This window comes from Meleagris gallopavo, chromosome 27 (assembly GCF_905368555.1).
Source record: "Meleagris gallopavo chromosome 27, MGAL_WU_HG_1.1, whole genome shotgun sequence".
NCBI classification, from domain to species: domain Eukaryota; kingdom Metazoa; phylum Chordata; class Aves; order Galliformes; family Phasianidae; genus Meleagris; species Meleagris gallopavo.
The window spans coordinates 2,328,273-2,350,684 of record NC_139430.1 but is presented as its reverse complement, the minus strand read 5'-3'; the positions used below and the strand labels follow the sequence as shown (position 1 = coordinate 2,350,684).

The window sequence follows — 22,412 nt, the reverse complement described above, 5'->3', positions numbered from 1 at the left end:
GGGATGGGGTGACACACACAGTGTTTGGGGTATGGGATGAGGCCCCTCCCCCACCCCAGGGACACCCCTGTGACCTCAGGGTGGGACGGGTGGCACCGGCCCCACACCCGCAATGGGAGCAGTGACACCCTGACCCCAACGGCCTCTCAACCTCAAATCCCCCCTACCCCGAACCCTCCAACTCCCTGGAACTCTCACCCCAAAGGCCCAACCCCAAAGACCCCCTGAATCCAAACCTTCCCAACTCCAAAACCCCAACATCAGCCCCTCCACCCCAAAACCCTCAACTCCCCTCAATCCCCACCCCAAACCTCCCCACCCCAAAGACCCCCCAAGCCCCAAATCCCTCCCACAATAACCTCCCATTACCAAGACCTTCCAAACTCCACTCCCCTCAACTCCAAACCCTCAACATCAACCCCCCACCCCAAAGACCCCCAAAACCCCAAACCCCCAACTTCCCTCAACCCCCACCCCCAACCCCCCCACCCAAACACCCTCTGAACCCCAAACACCCCCAACGCCCCAAACCTCCCACCCCAGACACCACCCAAACCCCAAAACTTCCCACTCCAACTCCCCCACCTCAAAATTCCCCCCCAGACCCCACCAACCCCAATCCCATCCCCCCAACTTCAAATACCCTCCAAATCCTCCCACTCCAAGGACCCCAACCTCAACCCTCCCAGTCCCAAACCCCACAGACGTGTCCCCATGGAGGCTGTACCCCATAGACGTGTCCCCATGGAGATGACCCCATGGAAGTGATGTCCCCACTGAGATGCCCCCATAGCGGTGGTGGGATCCCAATAGCGGTGTCAATGGAAGTGACATCCCCACAGAAATGTCCCTGCAGAAGACGTCCCCACTGAGGTGTCCCCATGGAAGTGGTGGCACCATAGAGATGTCAATGGAAGCGATGCTCCTGTAGAGACGTCCCCGTGAAGATGTCCCCATAGAGGTGTCCCCATGTCCCCACAGGGATGACCCCGTGGAGGTCATGTTCCCGTAGTCGGGTCCCCCTCGGGGCTGTCACCCCCCACTTATGAGGAGGGAACAGAGGGGGGGGGATGGGGCTGCAGGGGGACGGCGGTGAGGAGCGGATGGGGGGCGATGGGGGGGGGGTCGTATGGGGCAGCAGGACACCCCCTTACCCTCCGGTTACCTCACTGTGCCCCCGCACTTATGGGGAGGGGACAGTGGGGGCAACCCTTACCTCCCCATCCCCAAATCCCCCACGCGTGACTCGACCCCACGCGAGAACACTCAACTCCCCTCTCATTCCCCCTCACACCCCCGAAGCCCCACGGCCGCCCGTGGCCCCTCCCCGCCACCCCCCTCCCACCCCCCACGGGTGAACAAAGGCTCTTTGTGCCGCGGCCACGGGGGAACCGCGCCGGGAACAGCGGAGCTCTGTGCGTGTGGGCCGGGGGGGGGGGGGGAAAAGGCGGCAAAGGCCCCGCGAGCCCACGGACACGCAGCCCCACGCACACCCACCCCACGCACGACCCCATGGAGAGGGGAAGGACACGCATGGGGTGAGCCCCGAACGTGTCCCCAAATCCGCAGTGGGGCCCCGGAGCACCTCAGTAGGGTCTCATCTCCTCACTCCAACCGCCACGCAAAACACGAGTGGGACAGTGGAGTGCTGCACCCCCACACACAACAAATTGAGGGGGGGATGGACACACGTATGGAGGTGACCTCCGCCCACATCCCCGACCCCAACGTGTGGTCCCCAAACCCCTCTGCGCGCTCCCAGCACTCGACTCCCACCCCCACGCAAAACACGCGCGGAGCTACGTGAGAGGAGGCGGCGGGGTGGGGGGGGGGCACACGGGGCGAGCTCTGCTCTCACCCCCAACCCCACAGCGCCGTCCCGGCACCCCACAGCGGGCTCCTGGCTCCCCACTGCCCACCCCCACGTGAAACACGCGTGGGTCCCCCACACCACACCGAGGTGTCGGGGCGCTCCGTGCCCGTTCTCCCCCCCCAACCCCGCCCGCCCCACAGCCGGTAACGTGACCCGCCCCGGGCTCCTTTTCCACCCCATTAACCCCCCCACCCCCCCTCGCCGCCCCACGCCGGCTCCTCCCCACGCCCCCCCCACCCCCCCGCGCATGGGCCCCCCTCCCCGTTCCCACCAATCGGTGCCAGCCGGGCCCCGTCCCGTCAAACCCGTATGGGGACACGGCGGCAGCGGGAAGGCTGAGCGCGGCCACGCACCCCCCGCGGCCCCACAGCGAAGGTAAGGGGCTGCGTGGGGGGGGGTGGGGTGGGCGCGGACCCCTGAGCCCCCCCACCCCAAAAAGGCCCCGTTGTGAGGGGGGGCTGCGTGCCCCTCCTGGAGTGGCCGGGGCTCTGTCACAGTGTCCCCAGTCCTGTGGGTGTCCCCATCACTCCATGCCCGTCCTTCTGCGTCCCCACATCCCCCAGCCCCACATCCCCCAACCCCACATCCCCATCTCCACGATGTCCCCACGTCCTTTGATCCCATACCCTCACATTCCCCAGCTCCATGTCCTCATATCCCCCATCCCCTTGTCCCCATGTCCTCTGACAGCATGTCCCCATGTCCTCCATCCCCATGTCCTCATGTCCCGATTATCACCATGTCTCCATGTCCCCACCCCTCCATCCCCACGTCCCCATGTCCCCAATGTCCTCATGTCCTCTGACCCCATATCCTCATATTCCCCTTCTCCATGTCCCCACGTCCTCCTCTCCCCACGTCCCCAGTGTCTCTGTGTCCCCACGTCTCTCTGTGCCCTGTCCCATGTCCCCATCCCGTGTCCCTCAGCCCCGTGTCTCCATGTCCCCCCTGCTGTGTCCTCATGGCCCCATGGCCCCATATCCAAACCTTAACCCCACATCCCTACGTCCCCATGTCTCCACGTCCTCATTTCCCCATGTCTCCAGGGTATGGGTTAACTGAGCTATGGGTTAACCAGCCTGTCGGATAACCAGCCTGTGACTTACCTGGGCTGTGGGTTAACCAGGCTGCAATTTAATTTAGCTGTAGCTTAGCCAGGATATGGGTTAACCAGGTTATGGGTTACTTGGGCCGCGCTTTAACCAGGCTATGGATTAACTAAGATATGAGTTAACCAGGCTGTGAGTTAATTAAGCTGTGGGTTAACCAGGCTGTGGGTTAACCAGGCTGTGAGTTAACTAACCAGGTTGTGGGTTAACCAGGCTGTGTGTTACCTGGGCTGCAGGTTGGGTGTGTGGGATTAACCAGGAGCGAAACCACAGATTAGTTACGCTGGATTAGCGGGGCTGCAGATTAGTCACGCCGGATTAACCAGGTTGGGATTAGCGGGGCCGCAGATTGGCTATGCCAGATTAATGGCGCTGTGGGGTCATCCTATGGGGTCAGAGAGTGGGTGGGAGTGTGGGAATGGGGTGTGGGTTATCGGGAGTGGGTTATCAGGTGTGGATTATCAGGTGTGGGTTATCAGGTGTGGGTTATCAGGTGTGGATTATCCCAGGTGTGGGTTATCAGGTGTGGCTTTTAGGAGTGGTTTATGGGGTGGGTTATCTCAGCCATGGCTTATCAGGAGTGGGTTATGGGGTGTGGGTTATGGGGTGGGTTATGGGTGGGTTATGGGGTGTGGGTTATCAGCTGTGGGTTATGGCTTGCAGTTTATCAGGTGCAGGCTATCGAGTGTGGGTTACCTGGGTTAATTGCCTGCAGTTAATTGGGGGTGGGGATAACGAGGCTGCATTACCAGTGCTGTGGGCTCTCCGCTGCACATCGGGGCTGCGCTTCCCTGCTGCCCTTATCCACCCCATGGGTTACCCCCCACCCATGGGTTACCCCCCACCCATAGCCCTCCGGATGAGCTCCTCTCCCATCGCCCTTCCTTGGAGGTGGCAGGTTTGACAAGAAGCCCAAAAAGGGCTTTTTTTTTTCTTCCCCCCTGCTGGGTGGGGATGGGTCACGTGGAGGTTCCGCAGTTCTGGTGCAGTGCTGGAGGGGAAACTGAGGCACTGATGGCTGCGTGGTCCTGAGGGGCGTCCCTGCATTTCCCAAATCCTGCACGTATGGGGGCGGCGTGTGAAGACCCCCCCACCCCACAAAGATCCCCGCTCCCAGGGAACCCCAAGTCCCACGGACCCCCCCAGCCCCATGGACCCTCCAATCCCAAACCCAATGACCCCCCTGAACCCCAGTGACCTCCCCATGGATCCCCCAGGCCCCAGGGATCCCTCCACCTTGAGGACATCTCCACTCTCAGGAACCCCCCCAACGCCACGAAACCCCCAATCCCAAGGACCCCCCCACCCCCAGGACAACCCCAACCCCAGGGATCCCCCAACCTCGTGCCTCCCCCCGCCCCACAGACCCCCAGCCCCCTGGATCTTCTACCTCCACAGATCCCCCGACTCCCAGGACAATCCCCACCCCCACAGATCCCCCAGCCCCATGGACCCCCAACTCAAGGACCCCCGACCATAGGGGCCCCTTAACCCCAGGGACCCCAACCTCACAGACTCCTCCACCCCCAGGGACCCCCCGAACCTCAGAGACCCCCAAACTCTCAGACTCCCTCACCCCAGGGACCACCCTCCAGCCCCATGGACCCCCCACCCCCAGAGACCCCCTCAGCCCCAGGGACTCCCCAACCTCAGAGACTCCCCTCAACACCAACCCCACGGACCCCCCAGCACCGAGGACCCCCCAACCTCATGGACCCCTGCGACCCCATGGACCTCTCCTCAATCCCACGGACCATCAACCCCCAGGAAACCCATAACCCCATGGACCCCCCACAACTCCCCCCAGCCCCAGGGACCCTACAGCTGTACCAAAATCTGGGGGCAACGTGGGGGTCCCAGGACAAGGGCAGAGGATCTGGTGGCGGGGGAGTGAAGGGGGAAGAGGTGACAGGGGGATGGGGGGGGACGGACAGTGGGCACATGGCTCTGAATCTTAACGAAGCGCTTCATCAAAGCCCCATTGTGCCCCATTCAGGCCGCTCCTCCGGGGCGCACAATGGCCCCACTGTCCCCGTGTCCCCCCCCCTTCTCCGCCCGCCCTTGCACATCCCCCCACCCCCCAACAGCCCTATGGGACTAACTTCATAGCGTCCCCGCTGCTGCCATCCCCATCCCATAGCTGTTACTTGGGGGTCCTGAGCACCTCATAACATCTACGTGGGGGTCCTGGGGATCCTATATCTCCTATATAACCCATAACGTGGGCACAGGGATCTCACGGACCCCATATTTCCTATACAGGAGTCCTGAATACCCCATAACCTCCGCATGGGGTCCTGGGCATTCCCTATAGGGTCCCAGGGACCCTATGTGGGGGCACACATAGCCCTGGGGTTGGATTCCTGAGCACCCCGATGCCCTCTCATAGGGGTCCAGAGACCTCATAGCACCCCATAACCTCTATATAGATGTCCTGGGCACCCCAATGCCCTATAGGTCTCAGGGACCCCATATGGGGACACCCACAGCCCTGGAGCTTGGGGTCACTGAGTATGGGGGTCCTGAGCATCCCATAACCTCCACATGGGAGTCCTGTGCACCTTAGTTCCCTATAGGGTACAAGGGACCCCATAACTTCTACATAGGGGTACTGACCACCCCATAACCTTTACATAGGGGTCCTGGGTACCCACATTTCTGGGGTTGGGAGTCACTGAGTATGGGGGTCCTGAGCACCCCATGCCAACGGGACACAGCGAAGGGTGGGGTGGGAGCGTGCATCCCTATAGCCCTACAGGATTGGGAGGGGGAGGTGAGTCAGGAGGAGAGTTATGGGGTTGGGGTTAATGGGTAACTGAGCCGGGCTCCGCGCTGTGCCCCACGGCGCCGTACGTGCATGGGGAACAAGCAGTGCCATGTCACAGCCCGTGTCGGGGACATGTAGGGTGGCAGTAGGGCGGCCTGGGGAGGGGGAAAGGGGGGATTAAAGGGGGGTAAGAGTGCGGGAAGCCAAAAGAGAGGTTGTTGGGGTGCAGCCAAGGGGTTGCAGTGCTCCTATGGGGTTGGAGGAGGGGATTGGGGTCCTGAAGGGGTATGGGGACCTAAGAGGCGTGTGGGAACCGCAGAAGGGGTATCAGAAGAGGTACAGGGTTCAGGAACCCCCGGTGGGGGAATTGGGGTGCAGCCAGTGGATATAGGAACCCTATGGGGCTGGGAAGAGGAGGATGGGGTCCCAAAAGAGTATGGAGACACAAAGGGGGGTGTGAGGACCCCAGAAGAGGTATGGGGAGAGGTGTGGGGTGCAGGGACGCCCAGTGAGGATGTTGGGGTGCAGCCAATGGGGTACAGCAGTCCTTTAGAGTTGGGAAGAGGGGTGTGGGGACCCCAAGAGGAGTGTGGGGATGGTGGGGTGCAGGGAGACCAAAGGGAGCTATGGGGACCCCAAAGAGGGGGTGTAGGGATGGAGCCAAAGGGGTGTGGGGAGGTGGGAGTAAAGAGATGGGTATGGGGACCCCAGAAAGGGGTACGGGAAGAGATGGGGTGTAAGGACCCCTTAGAGGGGCGCATGGGGGTGGTGTGTGGTGGGGAATCCCAAAGAGAAGGGCATGGGGAAAAGGGGGGGACAGAAGGGCTGCAGAACGTGGATGTCACCACCCGCCTCAGGCAGAGCGCTGGGACCTGTGGTGGCCCCAGGACACGTAGGGACGCAGGGTGTGAGTTGGCTTTGGGGGCATGGTGGCCCTGGGGTGGTGGCTTCGGGGGGACAGGTGGCTTTGAGGACAAATGATGGCTCTGGGGACACGGTGGCTTTGAGGACGGGTGGCTTTGGGGATGGGGTGACTTTGGGTACAGAGTGGCTTTGAGGACAGGTGGCGGCACAGTCCAGGCTGAGGTCCCCGCTGTGCCTCCGTCCCCTCCCCGGACCCCCACCAGGAGGTGACACAGCGGGAGCAGTGGCAGTGCCACCCGGGTGTCCGATCCCCCCCATCTCCCCCTTTTTTGGCCAACACGGCACCACCGGGCTCCAAGGGGACCCCCCATGGTGGCACCGCGTCCCCGGCACCGTGCCCTGCAGTGGGGCCAAACGCTGGCGGGGGCTGAAAGGGCCATTCTGTGCCGCGGGGACAGGGACGGGGACGGAAGCGCTGCCACCGACCATTTGTCACCTCCCATTCATCCCCTCCTTCCTCTTCCTCCCGGCCTCATTCTGTCCCGTCTCCCCTCCTCCTCCTTCTCTCCTCCTCCTCCTCCCCAGGTCCTGTCCCCATAGAGGTGGAGGGGGCACAACTGGGGGACAGGGAGGAAAGAGGGACGGACGGACATACAGGTGAAGGGTGAGAGTATAAAAGGAGGGACGGACGGACAGACAGAGGCACGAGTGGGCAGGCAAAGGTAGGGGGAGCGGACGGATGGGCAGACGGATGGATAAGGGATGGATGGATGGACGGGCGGAAGGAGGAGGTGGTTTGGGTGGAGGTGGATGGACAGACAGATGGACGGGTGGGTAAGGGATGGATGGATGGACAGGCAGTCTGATAGGCAGACGGATGGACAGACAGGTGGACGAAGGGGATGGGTTGTGTCTGGATTGGCAGATGGACAGACGGACGGATGGGTGGATAAGTGGTGGGTGGACAGATGGAGGCAATGTGTTGGATGGAGGCGGATGGACAGACAGGTGGACAAAGAAGTGGATGAACAGTGATGGTGGAGGTATGGGTGGACAGGAAGACGGACGGATGTTGGGATGGATGTGTCAATAGAGGGCTGGGCTGAAGGAGGGACTGACAGACAGACGGGCAGATGCTGCAGGAGTGGTGGGAGTGACAGCCCCCGCTGTCCCTGAGGTGCCACACGTCCCTCACTGCTGGAATGGCTCTGGGGTCCCCATTGTGCCCAGTGAGCTCCCAGCGCCGTCATCCCCTTCTTTCCCCCACATCCATCCTACCACCACAGCCCGTCCACCTCCACCCACCCATCCGTCCTACTCATCTTCCTCACCCATCCTCTCCACCCCCTCCACACCCCATCCATCCACCTTCTCCATCCACCCATCCGCCTTCGTTATTCATCGTACCCACCCATCCATCATCCCATCCATCCAATCACCATCCATCCATCCATCCATCTGTCCATCATCCATCTGTCCATCCTCCCATCCATCCATCCATCCATCCATCCATCTGTCCATCATCCATCTGTTCATCATCCATCCATCCATCCATCCATCCATCCATCCATCCATCCATCCTCCCATTCTCCCATCCATCTGTCCGTCCATCCATCCATCCATCCGTCCTTCCATCTGTCCTCCCATCCAGTCCTCCACCCACCCAGTCCTTCCAGCCATGCACCTTTCTGTTTTCTCCATCCATCTTGTCCACCCATTCTACCACCTTTCTCCGCCTTAGTCCTTCTCCACCCACCAGCCTTCTCCATCCCTCCAATCCATCCATCCTCCGCCCTTCTCCTCCACCCTGCACTCCTCTATTCCTCTCTGTCCCTCGCTATTCTCCATTCTTCACCCTTCTCCTTCACCCCCCACTTTTCTCCACCCATTCTTCCTCCTTCTCCATCCATCCATCATCTTCTTCTCCACCCCTGTCATTGTCTCCATCCATCTTCTCCATCCTTTCCCCTTCTCCATCCTTCTGTTTTCTCCATCCATCCAATCCATCCATCTTTCATTCTTCTTCATCCAACCTTCTGTCTTCTCCATTCTCCAGCCTTCTCCATCTCTTCTCTATCCTTTGCTCTTCTCCTCCATCCTTCACTCTTCTCCATCCATCCAATCCTTCCACTCATCCAATCCTTCAATCCTTTCATCATCTCCATTCTTCTGTTATCATCCCATCCTTTGACTTTCTGCACCCATCCGACTTACCCAGCCTTCATTCTTCATCCAACGTTCCGTCATCTCCATCCTTTTCCCTTCTCCATCCGTTCAATCCTTCCAACTTTCCCCTTTCTCCATCCATCCAATCCCTCCAACCTTCATTCATCTCTATCCATCCAATCCCTCCAATCTTCATTCTTCTTCCTCCAACCTTCCATCATCTCCAGTCTTCGCCCTTCTCCATCCATCCAATCCTTCCGTCCTTTTCCCTGCTCCATCCAATGAAAGTTGGATAACTTTCGTTCTTCTTCATCCACCCTTTTGTCATCTCCATCTTTCACTCTTCTTCATCCGTCCTTGGCCCTTCTCCATCCGTTCAGTCCTTCCAACTTTCCCCCTTCTCCATCCATCCAATCCATCCGACATTCATTCTTCCTCATCCAATCTCAAACTTTTGCTCTTCTTCATCCATCCAATCCTTCCGCCCTCCGTTCCTCCCCCTCCCCCGAACACCCCCCATCTTTCTCCCCCTTTCCCCCTCCCTCAGCACCTCTCTTTCTTTCCACCCCCCAGATGACGTCGGCCACCAAGGTGTATTACAGCCAGACCACGCAGACGGACAGCCGCCCTCTCATCGGCACGGCGCTGCGTCGACGCCGCGTCATGACCAAGGATGGCCGCAGCAACGTGCGCATGGAGCACATCGCCGACAAGCGCTTCCTGTACCTCAAGGACCTGTGGACCACCTTCATCGACATGCAGTGGCGGTACAAGCTGCTCCTCTTCTCCGCCACCTTCGCCGGCACCTGGTTCGCGTTCGGCGTCGTTTGGTACCTGGTGGCGGCGGTGCACGGCGACCTGCTGGAGTTCGAGCCGCCGGCCAACCACACGCCGTGCGTCATGCAGGTCCACACGCTGACCGGCGCCTTCCTCTTCTCCCTGGAGTCCCAAACCACCATCGGTTACGGCTTCCGCTACATCAGCGAGGAATGCCCGCTGGCCATCGTGCTGCTCATCACCCAGCTGGTCCTCACCACCATCATGGAGATCTTCATCACCGGGACCTTCCTGGCCAAGATCGCCCGGCCCAAAAAACGAGCGGAAACCATCAAGTTCAGCCAAAACGCCGTGGTGGCCCAACACGACGGCAAGACGTGCCTGATGATCCGCGTGGCCAACATGCGCAAGAGCCTCCTGATCGGCTGCCAGGTGACGGGCAAGCTGCTGCAGACCCACCTCACCAAGGAGGGCGAGAGCGTGCGGCTCAACCAGCTCAACGTGGACTTCCAGGTGGACACGTCGTCCGACAGCCCCTTCCTCATCCTGCCCCTCACCTTCTACCACGTGGTGGACGACGCCAGCCCCTTCCGCGACGCGGCGCTGCGGACGGGCGAGGGGGACTTTGAGCTGGTGGTCATCCTCAGCGGCACCGTGGAGTCCACCAGCGCCACGTGCCAGGTGCGCACCTCCTACCTCCCCGAGGAGATCCTCTGGGGCTACGAGTTCACCCCCGCCATCTCGCTGTCGGCCAGCGGGAAGTACGTGGCGGATTTCAGCCTCTTCGACCAAGTGGTGAAGGTGGCCGCCCCGTGCTGCGTCCGCGAGACCGTGAGGTTTGGGGACCCCGAGAAGGTGAAGCTGGAGGAGACGCTGCGGGAGGCGGCGGAGCGCGAGGGAGCGCCGCTCAGCGTCCGCATCAGCAACGTCTGAGCCACCGGCGGCCACCGATGCCACCACCAGCACTGGAGATGCCACCACCAGCACTGGAGATGATGCCACCAGCGCGGGGAGATGTCGCCGGCTCTGGAGATGTCACCACCAGCAGCCCTGGAGATGCCACCACTCGGGTGGGGAGATGCCACCGCCATCGGAGATCCCGCTACCAACCAGCCCTGGCGATGCCACTGCCAGCCCTGGTGATGCCACCACCAGCATGGGGAGATGCCACCAGCTCTGGAGATGTCACCACCAAGGCACAGAGATGCCACCATCAGGGCAAGGAGATGCCAGCACCACCGGAGATGTCACCAGCAGTCCTGGAAATGCCACCACCAGGGTGGGGAGATGCCACCACCACCAGAGATGTCACCACTAGCCCTGGAGATGCCACCACCAGGGTGGGGAGATGCCTCCAGCCCTGCAGATCCCACTACCAGCCCTGAAGATGTCACCACCAGCCCTAGGGATGATGTCACCAGACAGGGAGATGCCACCGTCACTGGAAATGCCACCGCCGGTCCTGGAGGTGCCATCACCACCAGCACTGGAGATGCCACCAGTGCGGGGAGATGCCACCACCATGGCAGGAAGATGTCACCACCACCACTGGAGACACCACTACCAGCCAGCCATGCAGATGCCCCGACCACTGGAGATGCCTCCACCGGAGTGGGGAGATGCCACCAGCTCACCCCCCGTCTCCATCCCTCCTGAGTCACTGTCCTCCTCCTCTCCGTTCAGGGCTGCCCGGACCCCCGCTCGCTGCTGGGACCACCTCAGCCCATTCGGGGACAGCGTTGTCCCCATCCCTGTCCCCACCCCCTAATGCTCTGCTAACGCCCTCCAGACCCCCCAGCCCCACCGAGAGACACAATGCTGCTGTCCCCACAACGGGGGGTGGGAGGGGGGTTTCCAGGGGGACACAAAGTCACCTCCAGCCCTTGGGGACACTCAGTGACAGTTTCCCACCAGGAGGAGCAGCACAGCTCCACGCCAGCGGGGAGACTGAGGAAGAATCCCCACCCCCCAATTCCCAGTGCTGCTGCCCCCAGAGCCGGGGCCCCCTCCCCACGCTGCTCCCCCCCCCCTCCACTCCCCCCCACACCTGTGGGGTTGGGGACACGGGGGTGACACTGATAATCGGACACGGCCCTGAGCCCGTCACTGCTGCTAACGTAGAGCATCTGCCCTATTAACCCCCGCCCCCCCCCGGGTAGCCCCCCCAGCTCGGGGCTGCCTCCCCAACCCCCCCAAAATCCCCGCTGCACTGAGTCCAGGTGATGTGTACACCTTTATCTATATATAGTGCCACTAATCTATATATATTATATATATATATATATATAAAAATGGGGACGAGAGGTTTCTCCCCCCCCAACACTTCCCCTTCCTCCTGCCGCTGCCGAGGGGGTCCCCTCCTCAATTTGGGGGTGGGAGGGTTAATAAGTGATTAATAAAAGTTCTACTGATGGTTAGGAAGGGCCTGGGGGGGTCACAGAGTCGCGGGGTCCCCAGCGCCAGGGGGAGCACAGAGCTGTGTCCCAATTCCCCCCCCAAAAAAAACCAGCCCAAGCACTCCATAAAGGACAGTGGTTTATTGGTTTCCAGCAACTGGGAGCAATGGGGTCTGCGCTCCCCCCCCACTGCTGCCCCCCAGGAGATGATGGGGGGCTCTGCCCCTATGAGGATGCAGTGCTGGACCCTCCCCAAAGTGTGGGGACAACGCACGGCCACCCCGAACCGAGGGTTGGGGGGAACAATGAGGCTTCGAGGGGAGGAGGTCGAAATGCCCCAAAAAGGAGCCGACGTCAGGAAGGCGCTGGGGAACACTTAAAAAAAAAGAAAATAAACAACCCCCCCCCATTCCCAACCCCCCCCCCCAAAAAAAAAAACCCCAAAGCCCCCAAAAGCCCCCAAATAGTTCAAATTGTGGTGGAGCTGCAGCGATGGGGAACATCCACAGCCCTGTGGGGTCACACCAGGAAGGACGACGTCTGCTTGAACTCCCCCTGTGGACAGAGAGAGGCGTTGGGGGGGCAAAGCGGGGGGACCCCAATATCGGTTCGGGTAATGGGATTTGGGCACCAGAAACCCCAATATTGGTTCAGATTTCATCACTAGAGTTCCCCAATATCAGTTCAGAGAAAGATTGGTTTGGATAAAGGGGTTTGGGCACCGTGGGACCCCAATATGAGTTCAGATTTGGACAAGGGAGAACCCCACTATTGGTTTGGATAATGGGATTTGGGAACTGGGAGGACCCCAGTATTGGCACAGATAAAAGGATTTGGGCACCACAGGACCTCAATATCGCTTCAGATAATGGGATTTAAGCACTTTGGGGACCCCAATATTCAGAAAAAGGGATTTGGGAACTGGGGGACCTCAACACTGGTTCTGATTTCGGCATCGGAGGACCCCGATATCATTCAGATAACGGGATTTGGGCACCGAGGATCCAAATTTTGGTTCAGATAAAGGATTCTGAGAATTGGGAAACCTCAATATTGGTGGATTTGGCATTTGGGGCGCCCCAATATCGGTACAGATAATGGGATTTGGGAATTGGAGGGACCCCAATATTGGTTCATATTTCATCACTGGAGGACTCCCGTATTAGTTCAGATAATGGGATTTGGGAACTGGTGGGGGACCCCAGTATTCGGATAATGAGATGTGGGCAGTGGTGGAACCCAATATCAATACAGATAATGGGATTTGGGCACTGTGGGGAACACAGAATTTGTTTGGATTAAGACTTTTGGAAGCAGGGATCCCAATACTGATTGGATCTGGGCTCTGGGGGAAGCCCAGTAACAGTTCAGACAATGGGCTTTGGGAACTGGGGGGACTCCAATATCGGCTTGGATAAGGGGATTTGGGAACTGGGAGACACCAATATCAGTATGGATTGCGGGATTTGGGCACCACGGGACCCCAGTATTGGTTTTGGGCAATGGAGGACCCCGATATTTGTTTGGATAAAGGGATTGGGGCACTGGGGGGGACCCCAATATCAGTTGGGATAAGGGCATTTGGGCACTGGGGGGACCCCAGTATCAGTTGGGATAAGGGCATTTGGGCACTGGGGGGACCCCAGTATCAGTGTGGGTTTTGTCACCTCACTGTGTTCCAGGGACACCCCTGGGAGGCACCGGGGTCCCCTCTGACCCCTCTGGCCACCAGTGTCACCCCACAGCGGTTTGGGGGACGCCCCCGTGTTCCCCCCCTCCCATACTCACGTCGCTGCGCTGTGAGGGTTGGCTGTAAATCACCTTTTTGGAGGCAGTGCTGCAAAAAGAGGAGGTGCTGCATCAGGGGGGCTCTGCTGCCCCCAGCCCCCCCAGCGCCCACCGGGCAGCAGTCCGTCCCAGCACTGCAAACCCCAGCTGGGAGGAACCGGCAGCGATGGCTGAGCTTACTCTTTTCTCTCTGTAAGGAAAAAGAGACAGTGGGGTGATTATGGGGTGATGTGTGGGGGGACATATGGGGTGATGTGTGGGGTGATGGGGTGATGCGTGGTCTTATGGGGTGATGTGTGGAGGGATGCATGGGGGGGATGCGTGTGGTGATGTGTGGGGTTATGAGTGGGGTTTGGTTTTGTATAGGGTGATGTGTGTGGTGATGTGTGGTTATGGGGTGATGTATGGGGGGACATATGGGGGGGTGTGTGGTGATGGTGGGGATGAGTGGGGTATTTATGGGGTCATGTATGACGTTTTGTATGGGATGATATATGGGGTGTTGTGTGGGGTTATGGGTTGATGTGGGGGTTATGGGGTGAAGTATGGGGGGACATATGGGGAGGATGTGTGTGGTGATGTGTGGGAAGATGTATGGGGTGATGTGTGGGGTCATGGGGTGATGTGTGGGGTGATGAGTGGGGCAATGCATGGGATTATGGGGTGATGTAGGGGGTTGTATGGGGGGATGTTGGGGAGATGGATGGGTGATGTGTGGGGTCACGTACGGGGTTTTGTATGGGATGTATGGGGTGGTGTGTGGTTATGGGGTTATAGGGCAGCACGAAGGGCTCTACTCACGGAAGTAGCCGCGGCTGTAGGCGAACCAAATCCCGAAGGCGATGAGTCCCAGCAGCATCAGCAGCACCACCACCGCCGCCACGATGCCGCCCACGTTGACCTCACCTGGGGGAAACGGCGTGGGGCAGAGGGGGGGACGTGGGGACCCCTTTGGGTTTCCCACTAGGATTCCCCTTTTAGCACCTAGAATTCCCCTAATAACACCCCACCCCACCCATAGCACCCACACCACCCCATAGCACCCTATGGGACCCCATAGCACTCCACACCATCCCACAGCGCCCTATGGGACCCCGTAGCACCCTGCACCACCTCATAGCACCCTATGGGACCCCATAGCACCCTACACCACCCTCTGGCACCCATGGTACCCTACACCACCCCATCAAATCCATAGCACCATACACCATCCCATAGCACCCTATGGGACCCCACAGCACCAAACCCCACCCCATAGCACCCTACACCACCTCATCACACCCATAGCACCCTACACTACCCTACAGCACCCTATGGGACCCCATAGCACCCTACACCATCCTTGGGCACCCATGGCGCCCCACACCACCCCACTGCACCCTACATCACCCCATAGCACCCATGGCATCCCACACCACCCCATCGCACCCATAGCACTCTACACCACCCCTAGCACCCTATGGGATCCCATAGCACCCTACCCTACCTCGTAGCACCCTACACCACCCCGTAGCACCCAATGGCACCCCATACCACCCCATAGCACCCTACACCACCCTATGGCACCCGAAGCACCCAATACCAACCCATAGTACCCTACACCGCCCCATGGCACTCCATGGCACCCCATAGCACCCTACACCACCTCATAGCACCCTATGGCACCCCTTACCACCCTACACCGCCCTCTTGCACCCAGGAGCCCCACACCACTCCATCACACCCATACCACCCTACACCACCCCATAGCACCCATGGCATCCCACACCACCCCATCTCACCCATAGCACCCTATACCATCCCATAGCACCCATGGTGCCCCACACCGTTCCATAGCACCCATAGCACCCTATACCATCCCATAGCACCCTATGGCACCCCATACTACCCCATAGCACCCTACACCACCTTCTGGCACCCATGGTACCCTACACCACCCCATCAAATCCATACACCCTACACCATCCCATAGCACCCTATGGGACCCCACAGCACCATACCCCACCCCATAGCACCCTACACCACCTTCTGGCACCCATGGCACCCCACACCACTCCATCACACCCATAGCACCCTACACCATCCCACAGCACCCTATGGGACCCCGTAGCACCCTACCCCACCCCATAGCACCCTACACCATCCCACAGCACCCTATGGGACCCCGTAGCACCCTACCCCACCCCATAGCACCCTACACCATCCCACAGCACCCTATGGGATCCTATAGCACCCTACCCCACCCCATAGCACCCTACACCATCCCACAGCACCCTATGGGACCCCATAGCACCCTACCCCACCCCATAGCACCCTACACCACCTTCTGGCACCCATGGCACCCCACACCACCCCATCACACCCATAGCACTCTACACCACCTCATAGCACCCTATGGGACCCCACAGCACCCTACACCATCCATAGCACCCTATGGGACCCCATGGCACCCCACCCCACCCCATAGCACCCTATGGGTACCATAGCACCCTACCCCACCCCATAGCACCCTACACCACCCTCGGGCACCCATGGCACCCCACCCCACCCCATAGCCCCCTATGGGTACCATAGCACCCTACCCCACCCCATAGCACCCTATACCACCCTCGGGCACCCATGGCACCCCACACCACCCCATCACACCCATAGCACCCTACCCCACCCTCTGGCACCCGAAGCACCCCATACCACCCCATGGCACCCTATGGCACCCCACCCTATGGCACCCCACCCTATGGCACCCCGCCCCACAGCCCCCGTGGCGCCCCGTCTCTCACTGGCTTCCATGCGCACCGTGTCCGACCTCTGCGCCGTGCCCACGTTGTTGGAGGCCTCGCAGTAATAATCGCCGGTGTCGAAGGCGCTGACGGGATTGAAGGTCTGCAGGAGGGGGGAGGCACCCATGGGTGGGGGTGGGAAGGCGCCGGGGGTCCCGTGGGTTTCCATCCCCCCGGCGCTCACCAGCTCCCCGGTGGTGGAATCCAGAGTGTAGGAGGAGTTGCGGAAGCTGAGGCTGCTTTTGGGGTCGGTGGGGACCAGCATCCCGTCCCGGTACCAGCGGAACGTGGGGGGCGGGGAGCCGTCCGACTCCGTACAGCGCAGCACCGCAGTGCGGCCGATGGTGGCGGAGCTGGGAACGTGGGCAACCGGCTTGGAGGGGGGCACTGCGGGGGGACCCCAAAAGGGTCAGCGAGAGAGATGGTGAGGGGAGACCCCAGAAGGGTCTGTTAGGGGGGGAAAAAGAGGGGAGACCCCAGAAGGGTCAGTGTGTGGGTGGGGGGGATGGTGAGGGGAGATCCCAGAAGGGTCTGTTAGGGGGGGAAAAGATGGGGGACCCTAAAAGGGTCTGTGTAGGGGGTGGACAGAGAAGGGAGATCCCAAAAGGGTCTGTGTAGAGGGGCACAGAGAGGGGGAACCCCAGGATGGGGTCAGACTATGGCGGGACAGGAAGGGGAGGGACCCCCAAAAGTGTCAGTGTATGGGGGGACAGAGAAGGGAGACCCCCAGGATGGGGTCAGACTATGTGGGGACAGGGAGGGAGGGATCCCCAAGAGGGTCAGAGTATGGGGGACAGCGAGGAGGAATCCCAAAAGGGCCAGACTGTATGGGGACAGTGTGGGGGACCACAAAGGGTCAATGAATGGAGGGGCAGTGTGGTGAGACCCTCGGGTGGGGTCAGACTATGGAGAGACAGAGGGGAGGGACCCCAAAAGGGTCAGGATATGGGGAGATAGCGAGGGGGGACCCCAAAAGGGTCAGACTATGGGCTGCAGAAGGAAATGGGAACCACGGGGTGTGCCTCGAGGGTATGGGCACCTCCACTGCTCCTCTGGGTTCTACAGGGAAGCACCCACCCGATTCCATTCCCCAACGGGTTCTATAGGGTAACCCACATGGTTCACCTCCCCTACTGGTTCTATGGGGAAACGCCAACCTGATTCACCACCCCTACGGGTTCTATAGGGAATTGTCAACCCCTGGGGTCACCTCCACTGCCCCTATGGGTTCTGTAGGGAAGCACCCACCCGATTCACAGCCCCTGTGGGTTCTATAGGGAAAAACCAACCCAAAGAGCACAGGGTTCCCCCAGCAATGCAGTGACATTCTCATCCCTTATGGTTCCACGGGGATCCACCATCCTGATTCACCCTGTCCAGGCTCTACAGGGGAGAACCAACCAGGTTCATTTCCCCTATGGGTTCTATAGGGAAACACTGATGCAAAGAGCACCGGGTGCAACCCAAGAACGTGGGAACCTTCACCTTCACCCCAGCCCTACTGGGGATTGCGAGGACATGGGGATGGGGGACACAGGGACATGGGGATACGGGAAGATGGGGGTGTGGGGACATGAGAATATGGGGAAGTGGGGACACGAGGATGTGGGAACACTGGGATGTGGAGAAGTGAGGACATGGGAAAATGGGGACACAGAGAGGTGGGGATGTGAGGACATGGGGAGGTGGGAGGATGGGGAACCGGGGACATTTAGACATGGGGATGTAGGCACATGGGGACATGGGGACACACGGATGTGGGGACCCACCCTGCACGATGAGGTTGACCTCCGACTTGGCGATCTGGGAGTCGCCCCCCACCACCTCACAGATGTATTTCCCCGTGTCCTCCCGCGTCACCGTGGTGAAGTGGATGGAGGTGACGGAGAACACGACGCGGTTCTTGTAGGGGTCTGCGGGGAGAGGCGGAGGGTTGGGGGACGGACAGACGGACAGACGGCAGCACCCACAGCTCCAAGCGCGGCGCCGTACCTGTGAGTGCTCCCGCGTAGTAGAAGAGCACCAGGGAAGAGCCCTTCTGGAACTTCCACTCGATGCGGGGACTTCCCCAGTCGGAGCGGTACGCAGAGCACGGGATGTCGACGGCTGCGGGGAGAGATGGAGCTCAGCGGGGGGAGCAGCGCCCCGAAACCCAACTGCTGCGGGTGGTGGGGGGCTTGGCGGGGGTGTGGGGGGCTCCTGTGGGCTTGTAGGGGGCTCCCGTGGGGTCGTAGGGGGCTCCCGTTGGGCCACGGTGGGGCTGGTGGAGAGTTATAGGGGGCTTGGTGAGGTTACGGGGTGCTGTGTGGGGTTGTGAGGGCTTGGTGGGACCATAGGGTGCTCATAAGGGTTATGGGGTGCTCCTGTTGGTTGTGGGGGGCTTGGTGGGGCCATAGGGCGCTTGTGTGGGGTCGTGGGGTGCTCATGTAGGGTCACGAGGGGCTTGGGAGGGTCATGGGGTGCTCGCGTGGGGCCATGGTGGGGCTCGTGGGGGGTCATGGGGTACTTGTGGGGCCATGGGAGGCTATGGGGCCTTGGTGGGGTTATGGATTTTCGTGTAGGGTCACGGTGGGGCTCATGGGGGCTATAGGGGACTTGGTGAGGTCATGGTGGGCTTGGTGGGGTTAAGGAATGCTCGTGTGGGGCCATGGTGGGGCTCCTGGGGTGCTCTTGTGAGGTTATGGGGGGCTCGGGATGTTCAGGTGCACTCTTGGGATGCTTATGTGGAGCCATTGGGTACTCGGTGGGGTTATGGAGTTCATGTGTGGGGCCAGGAGGGGCTCGCATGGGGGTCATGGGCTTTTGATGGGGACATGGGGCAGTTAATAGGGCTGCGGGGCATTCAGTGGGGCTGTGGGGCACTTAATGGGGCCATTGGGCACTTGATGGGGCTGTGGGGTGGTTAATGGCACCGTGGGGTTGATGATGGGGCCATGGGGCACTTAATGGGACCGTGGGGTGGTCAGCGGGGCCGTGGGGAACTTGATGGGGTGGCTAACGGGGCCAGGGGGCATTCGATGGGGCCATAGGGCAGTCAGTGTGGGGCAGTTAATGGGGCCGTGGGGCAGCGGGTGGCCCCACTGGAAGTTGTGGGTCGCAGTGACTCACGTTGGTTCTCAGGCACTTCCTTCGTCTCCGAGGTGACCTGGGCGCCCGCCAGGGACACTGCGGGAGCGGAGGTGGCTGAGCGACACGGGGATCCCCAGAGGGGAGAGGGAGGGAGAGGACCCCTCCGCATCACCCACCGTTATCAGCTCTCTTATCAGCCTCGTTAATCAGTGCCCAGATGTGGTTAGCGATTAACGGCACCTCCCGACCCGCGGGTTTATTAGCACGGGGTCACGGCTGCGTCGGGAGGTGACGGTGTGGGGCACCAGGAGGTGACCCCACGCGGAGCCGGAAAATCCCGTCGTGCCGGCTGCCACCCGCGTCACCTCCCGGTTTCACACCGCTCCCCACGCTCCAGGCACACGCACACACGCACACGCACACGCATGTGCACGCACGCATGCCCGTCCTCGCACACTCACCCCACGCTGACCCCCATCCCCCACCCCGGTGCCCATGTTGCGAAGCAGCGGAATGCAGCGGTGACCCCCAGGGGCCGTGGGCCCCATTGCTGTGGGTCTGGGACGGCCGCTGCACCGCTGAGTCACTGCAGAGACATCGCCCAGCGCCGCTCCCACAACGCCTGGGGCACCAAAACTCCAAGGGGGGGAACCACCACGTCCCCAGTCCCAAGGAGGTCGGCCACCACGGTGTCCCCAAGTGCCACAGCGTCCCCAGGTCCAAGGGGGAAACCGCTGTGATGTCCCCAAACCCAAGAACAAAGGCCACCACAGTGTCCCCAAGCACCATGGTGTCTCCAAACCCAAGTGGAGAAGACCGCTGTGGTGGCCTCAAGACCGAGAAGAAAGGCCACCATGGTGTCCCCAGGTGCCACAGTGTACTCAGGCCCAAGGAGGAAGGCCACCATGGTGTCCCCAGGTGCCACAGTGTACTCAGGCCCAAGGAGGAAGGCCACCATGGTGTCCCCGAGCACCGCAGTGTCCCCAAACCCAAGGACAAAGGCCACTATGGAGTCCCCAAACCCCATAGAGTCCCCAGGCCCAAGTGGAGAGACCATGGTGGTGTCCCCAAGGCCAAGGAAGGAGACCACCACGGTGTCCCCAAATCACACAGTGCCCCCACACCCAAGCAAAGAGGCCACTGTGGTGTCCCCACACCCCATGGTTTGGGACCATTGCTCACCACAACGTCCCTGAGCCCCATGGAGGCTTTGGGGACACTGTGCCACGAGGGCAGGAATGGCAACACCTGGCAGCGGCCGCGGGGCCACCTGGAAATGGGGGGGGTTGGGACTGGGATCCACAGGAAGCGGCGGTGGGGACAGGAAATGTGGAGCGGGGACGGGAAGAGCTGCAGCCACCGCACAATGGGGACACGGGAAGGGCGGCAGCCAGGCAAAAAAAAAAAAAAAAAAAAAAAAAAAACCAACCCAAAATGACCGAATTTGGGGTCCCAATGTCCTGGGCCACACAGGTCACTTGGGTCACACACCTGCTCCCATCCCCACGGCCCTAAAAGAGTTAATGCCAACACTGCCCCGAGACAAAGGAGGGGACGTCACCGCCACCATCACCGCACGGTGACGGAAGGGAAACTCCATGGGGAGAAGTGAAACTTCGGCCTTTGGGTACACATTAACCCAGAGCGGGGACCCACGGCTGCTCCTCCGCCACCGGCAGGACGGGGACGGGGCTGTCCCCATGGCTGTCCCTATGGCTGTGTCCCCATGGCTGTTCCCATGGCAGGACGGGATGTTTGAAGAGCCATTTCCGCACTTATTCTCCCCAAATCTTCACCCTGGATGCCCTCGGGGCAGTCACTGCAGGGCCACCGGCGTCACCCCGAACTGCTGGGGGGCAGAGAGGGGACAGCAATGGGGTGGAGGGGACACAGATGGGCTGGAAGGGACACAAGGTTCCCCGGCACAGATGTGCGGCCGATAGCCGCGACTGGACCACGTCCACCACCACCAGGGATGGGTAACGACGTTCCCTAAGGGCTTTGTCCCCACGGGAGGAAGGAAAGGTTCTCCTGCGACCGCAGAAAGAGCAGCGGGACGGGGACAAGAAGGGGACGGGGACAAGAGCGGGACGGGGACAACAAGGGGACGGGACAGCAGGGCGGCGCCCCCGGCATTCCCACGCCGCCAGCGTTCTCACGGCCGCGCTTTGGGTTTTTCTCCTACACCAACCCCGCGGTCCCCCCGTAGCCGCGCCCGCAGCCCGCGGCCGAACGCCGCCGCGCTGTCAACACCCTCTTATCGCCGCTCCGAACCTCCGCGGACGGCGACCGCGGGCGGCACCGGAGCTCGGCGTGGAGCGGAACCCGAGCACCGGGGGTCGCGCATCGCTCCGGCGCCGCTCCCCGTGGCCTAACCCCGCTCCCGCCCCGCCCCCCCGGCCCTCCGTCCCGGTTCTCACCGGCCGCCGCGCACAGCAGCACCAGGGGCCGCGCTCCGCCGCCGCCCCGCCGCACCCCGCCCGCCATCGCCGCCGCCGCCGCCGCACTGACCCCGCGCCCCAGGTGCGGCCCCGCCCCGCCCAGGTGCGGCCCCGCCCCCCCATTCCGCGCTGATTGGGGGGGTCGTCCCGCCTCCTCGGGGACGGGCCAACCCGGCGACGCCCCTTCGGACAGGTGCGGATGGCCCCGCCCCTCCCTCGGTCCATTGGCCGCGCCGCCCGTCTCGTCAAGGAGAGAACACCTGTGATAGGCTGAAAAAGAGGTCGCGCGCGACACAGGTGTGCAGAGGGCGGGGCGCGCAGGCCAATCAGAAGGAGCGCTGAAACTTTTGACCAATGGGAGCGCTTTGCGTCCCGTCTGCAC

General features: G+C 61.1%; 2 protein-coding genes and 1 long non-coding RNA gene across 4 annotated transcripts; 2 read left to right on the top strand and 1 right to left on the bottom strand.

The window, feature by feature from the left end:
* The first annotated feature begins 2,155 nt into the window (after nucleotides 1-2,155).
* KCNJ10 (potassium inwardly rectifying channel subfamily J member 10) lies at nucleotides 2,156-11,697 on the top strand. Its single transcript, XM_085209868.1, has 2 exons — nucleotides 2,156-2,248; nucleotides 9,353-11,697. The coding sequence occupies exon 2, from the start codon at nucleotides 9,353-9,355 to the stop codon at nucleotides 10,487-10,489; it is 1,137 nt and encodes a 378-aa protein (XP_085065994.1). The 5' UTR covers nucleotides 2,156-2,248; the 3' UTR covers nucleotides 10,490-11,697.
* A 672-nt stretch (nucleotides 11,698-12,369) lies between these two features.
* On the bottom strand, nucleotides 12,370-22,161 carry F11R (F11 receptor). 2 transcript variants are annotated; one of them, XM_085209688.1, is made up of 10 exons: nucleotides 22,010-22,161; nucleotides 19,629-19,685; nucleotides 18,513-18,626; nucleotides 18,290-18,433; nucleotides 16,705-16,907; nucleotides 16,521-16,623; nucleotides 14,542-14,646; nucleotides 13,921-13,930; nucleotides 13,741-13,789; nucleotides 12,451-12,507 (listed from the first exon to the last, which is right to left on the bottom strand). In XM_085209688.1, the coding sequence occupies exons 1-10, from the start codon at nucleotides 22,074-22,076 to the stop codon at nucleotides 12,472-12,474; spliced, it is 888 nt and encodes a 295-aa protein (XP_085065814.1). In that variant the 5' UTR covers nucleotides 22,077-22,161; the 3' UTR covers nucleotides 12,451-12,471. The 2 variants fall into 2 exon arrangements, 1 of the variants encoding a protein (XP_085065814.1); XR_014879795.1 differs by lacking the exon at nucleotides 19,629-19,685 and having other exon boundaries at nucleotides 12,370-12,507; nucleotides 13,741-13,930; nucleotides 22,010-22,091.
* Nucleotides 19,659-21,024, top strand: LOC146542734 (uncharacterized). Its single transcript, XR_014879796.1, has 2 exons — nucleotides 19,659-20,456; nucleotides 20,508-21,024. It is a non-coding gene; the product is annotated as an uncharacterized LOC146542734 (long non-coding RNA).
* Nucleotides 22,162-22,412: the final 251 nt, after the last annotated feature.

Coding starts and splice junctions, on each gene's coding strand:
- KCNJ10 (XM_085209868.1), top strand. CDS start 9,353: ATGACGTCGGCCACCAAGGTGTATTACAGCCAGACCACGCAGACGGAC.
- F11R (XM_085209688.1), bottom strand. CDS start 22,076: ATGGCGGGCGGGGTGCGGCGGGGCGGCGGCGGAGCGCGGCCCCTGGTG. Junction 18,627..19,628: donor GGAAGTGCCTGAGAACCAAC/GTGAGTCACTGC, acceptor CTCTCCCCGCAG/CCGTCGACATCCCGTGCTCT. Junction 16,908..18,289: donor GGTCAACCTCATCGTGCAGG/GTGGGTCCCCAC, acceptor GTCCCCCCGCAG/TGCCCCCCTCCAAGCCGGTT.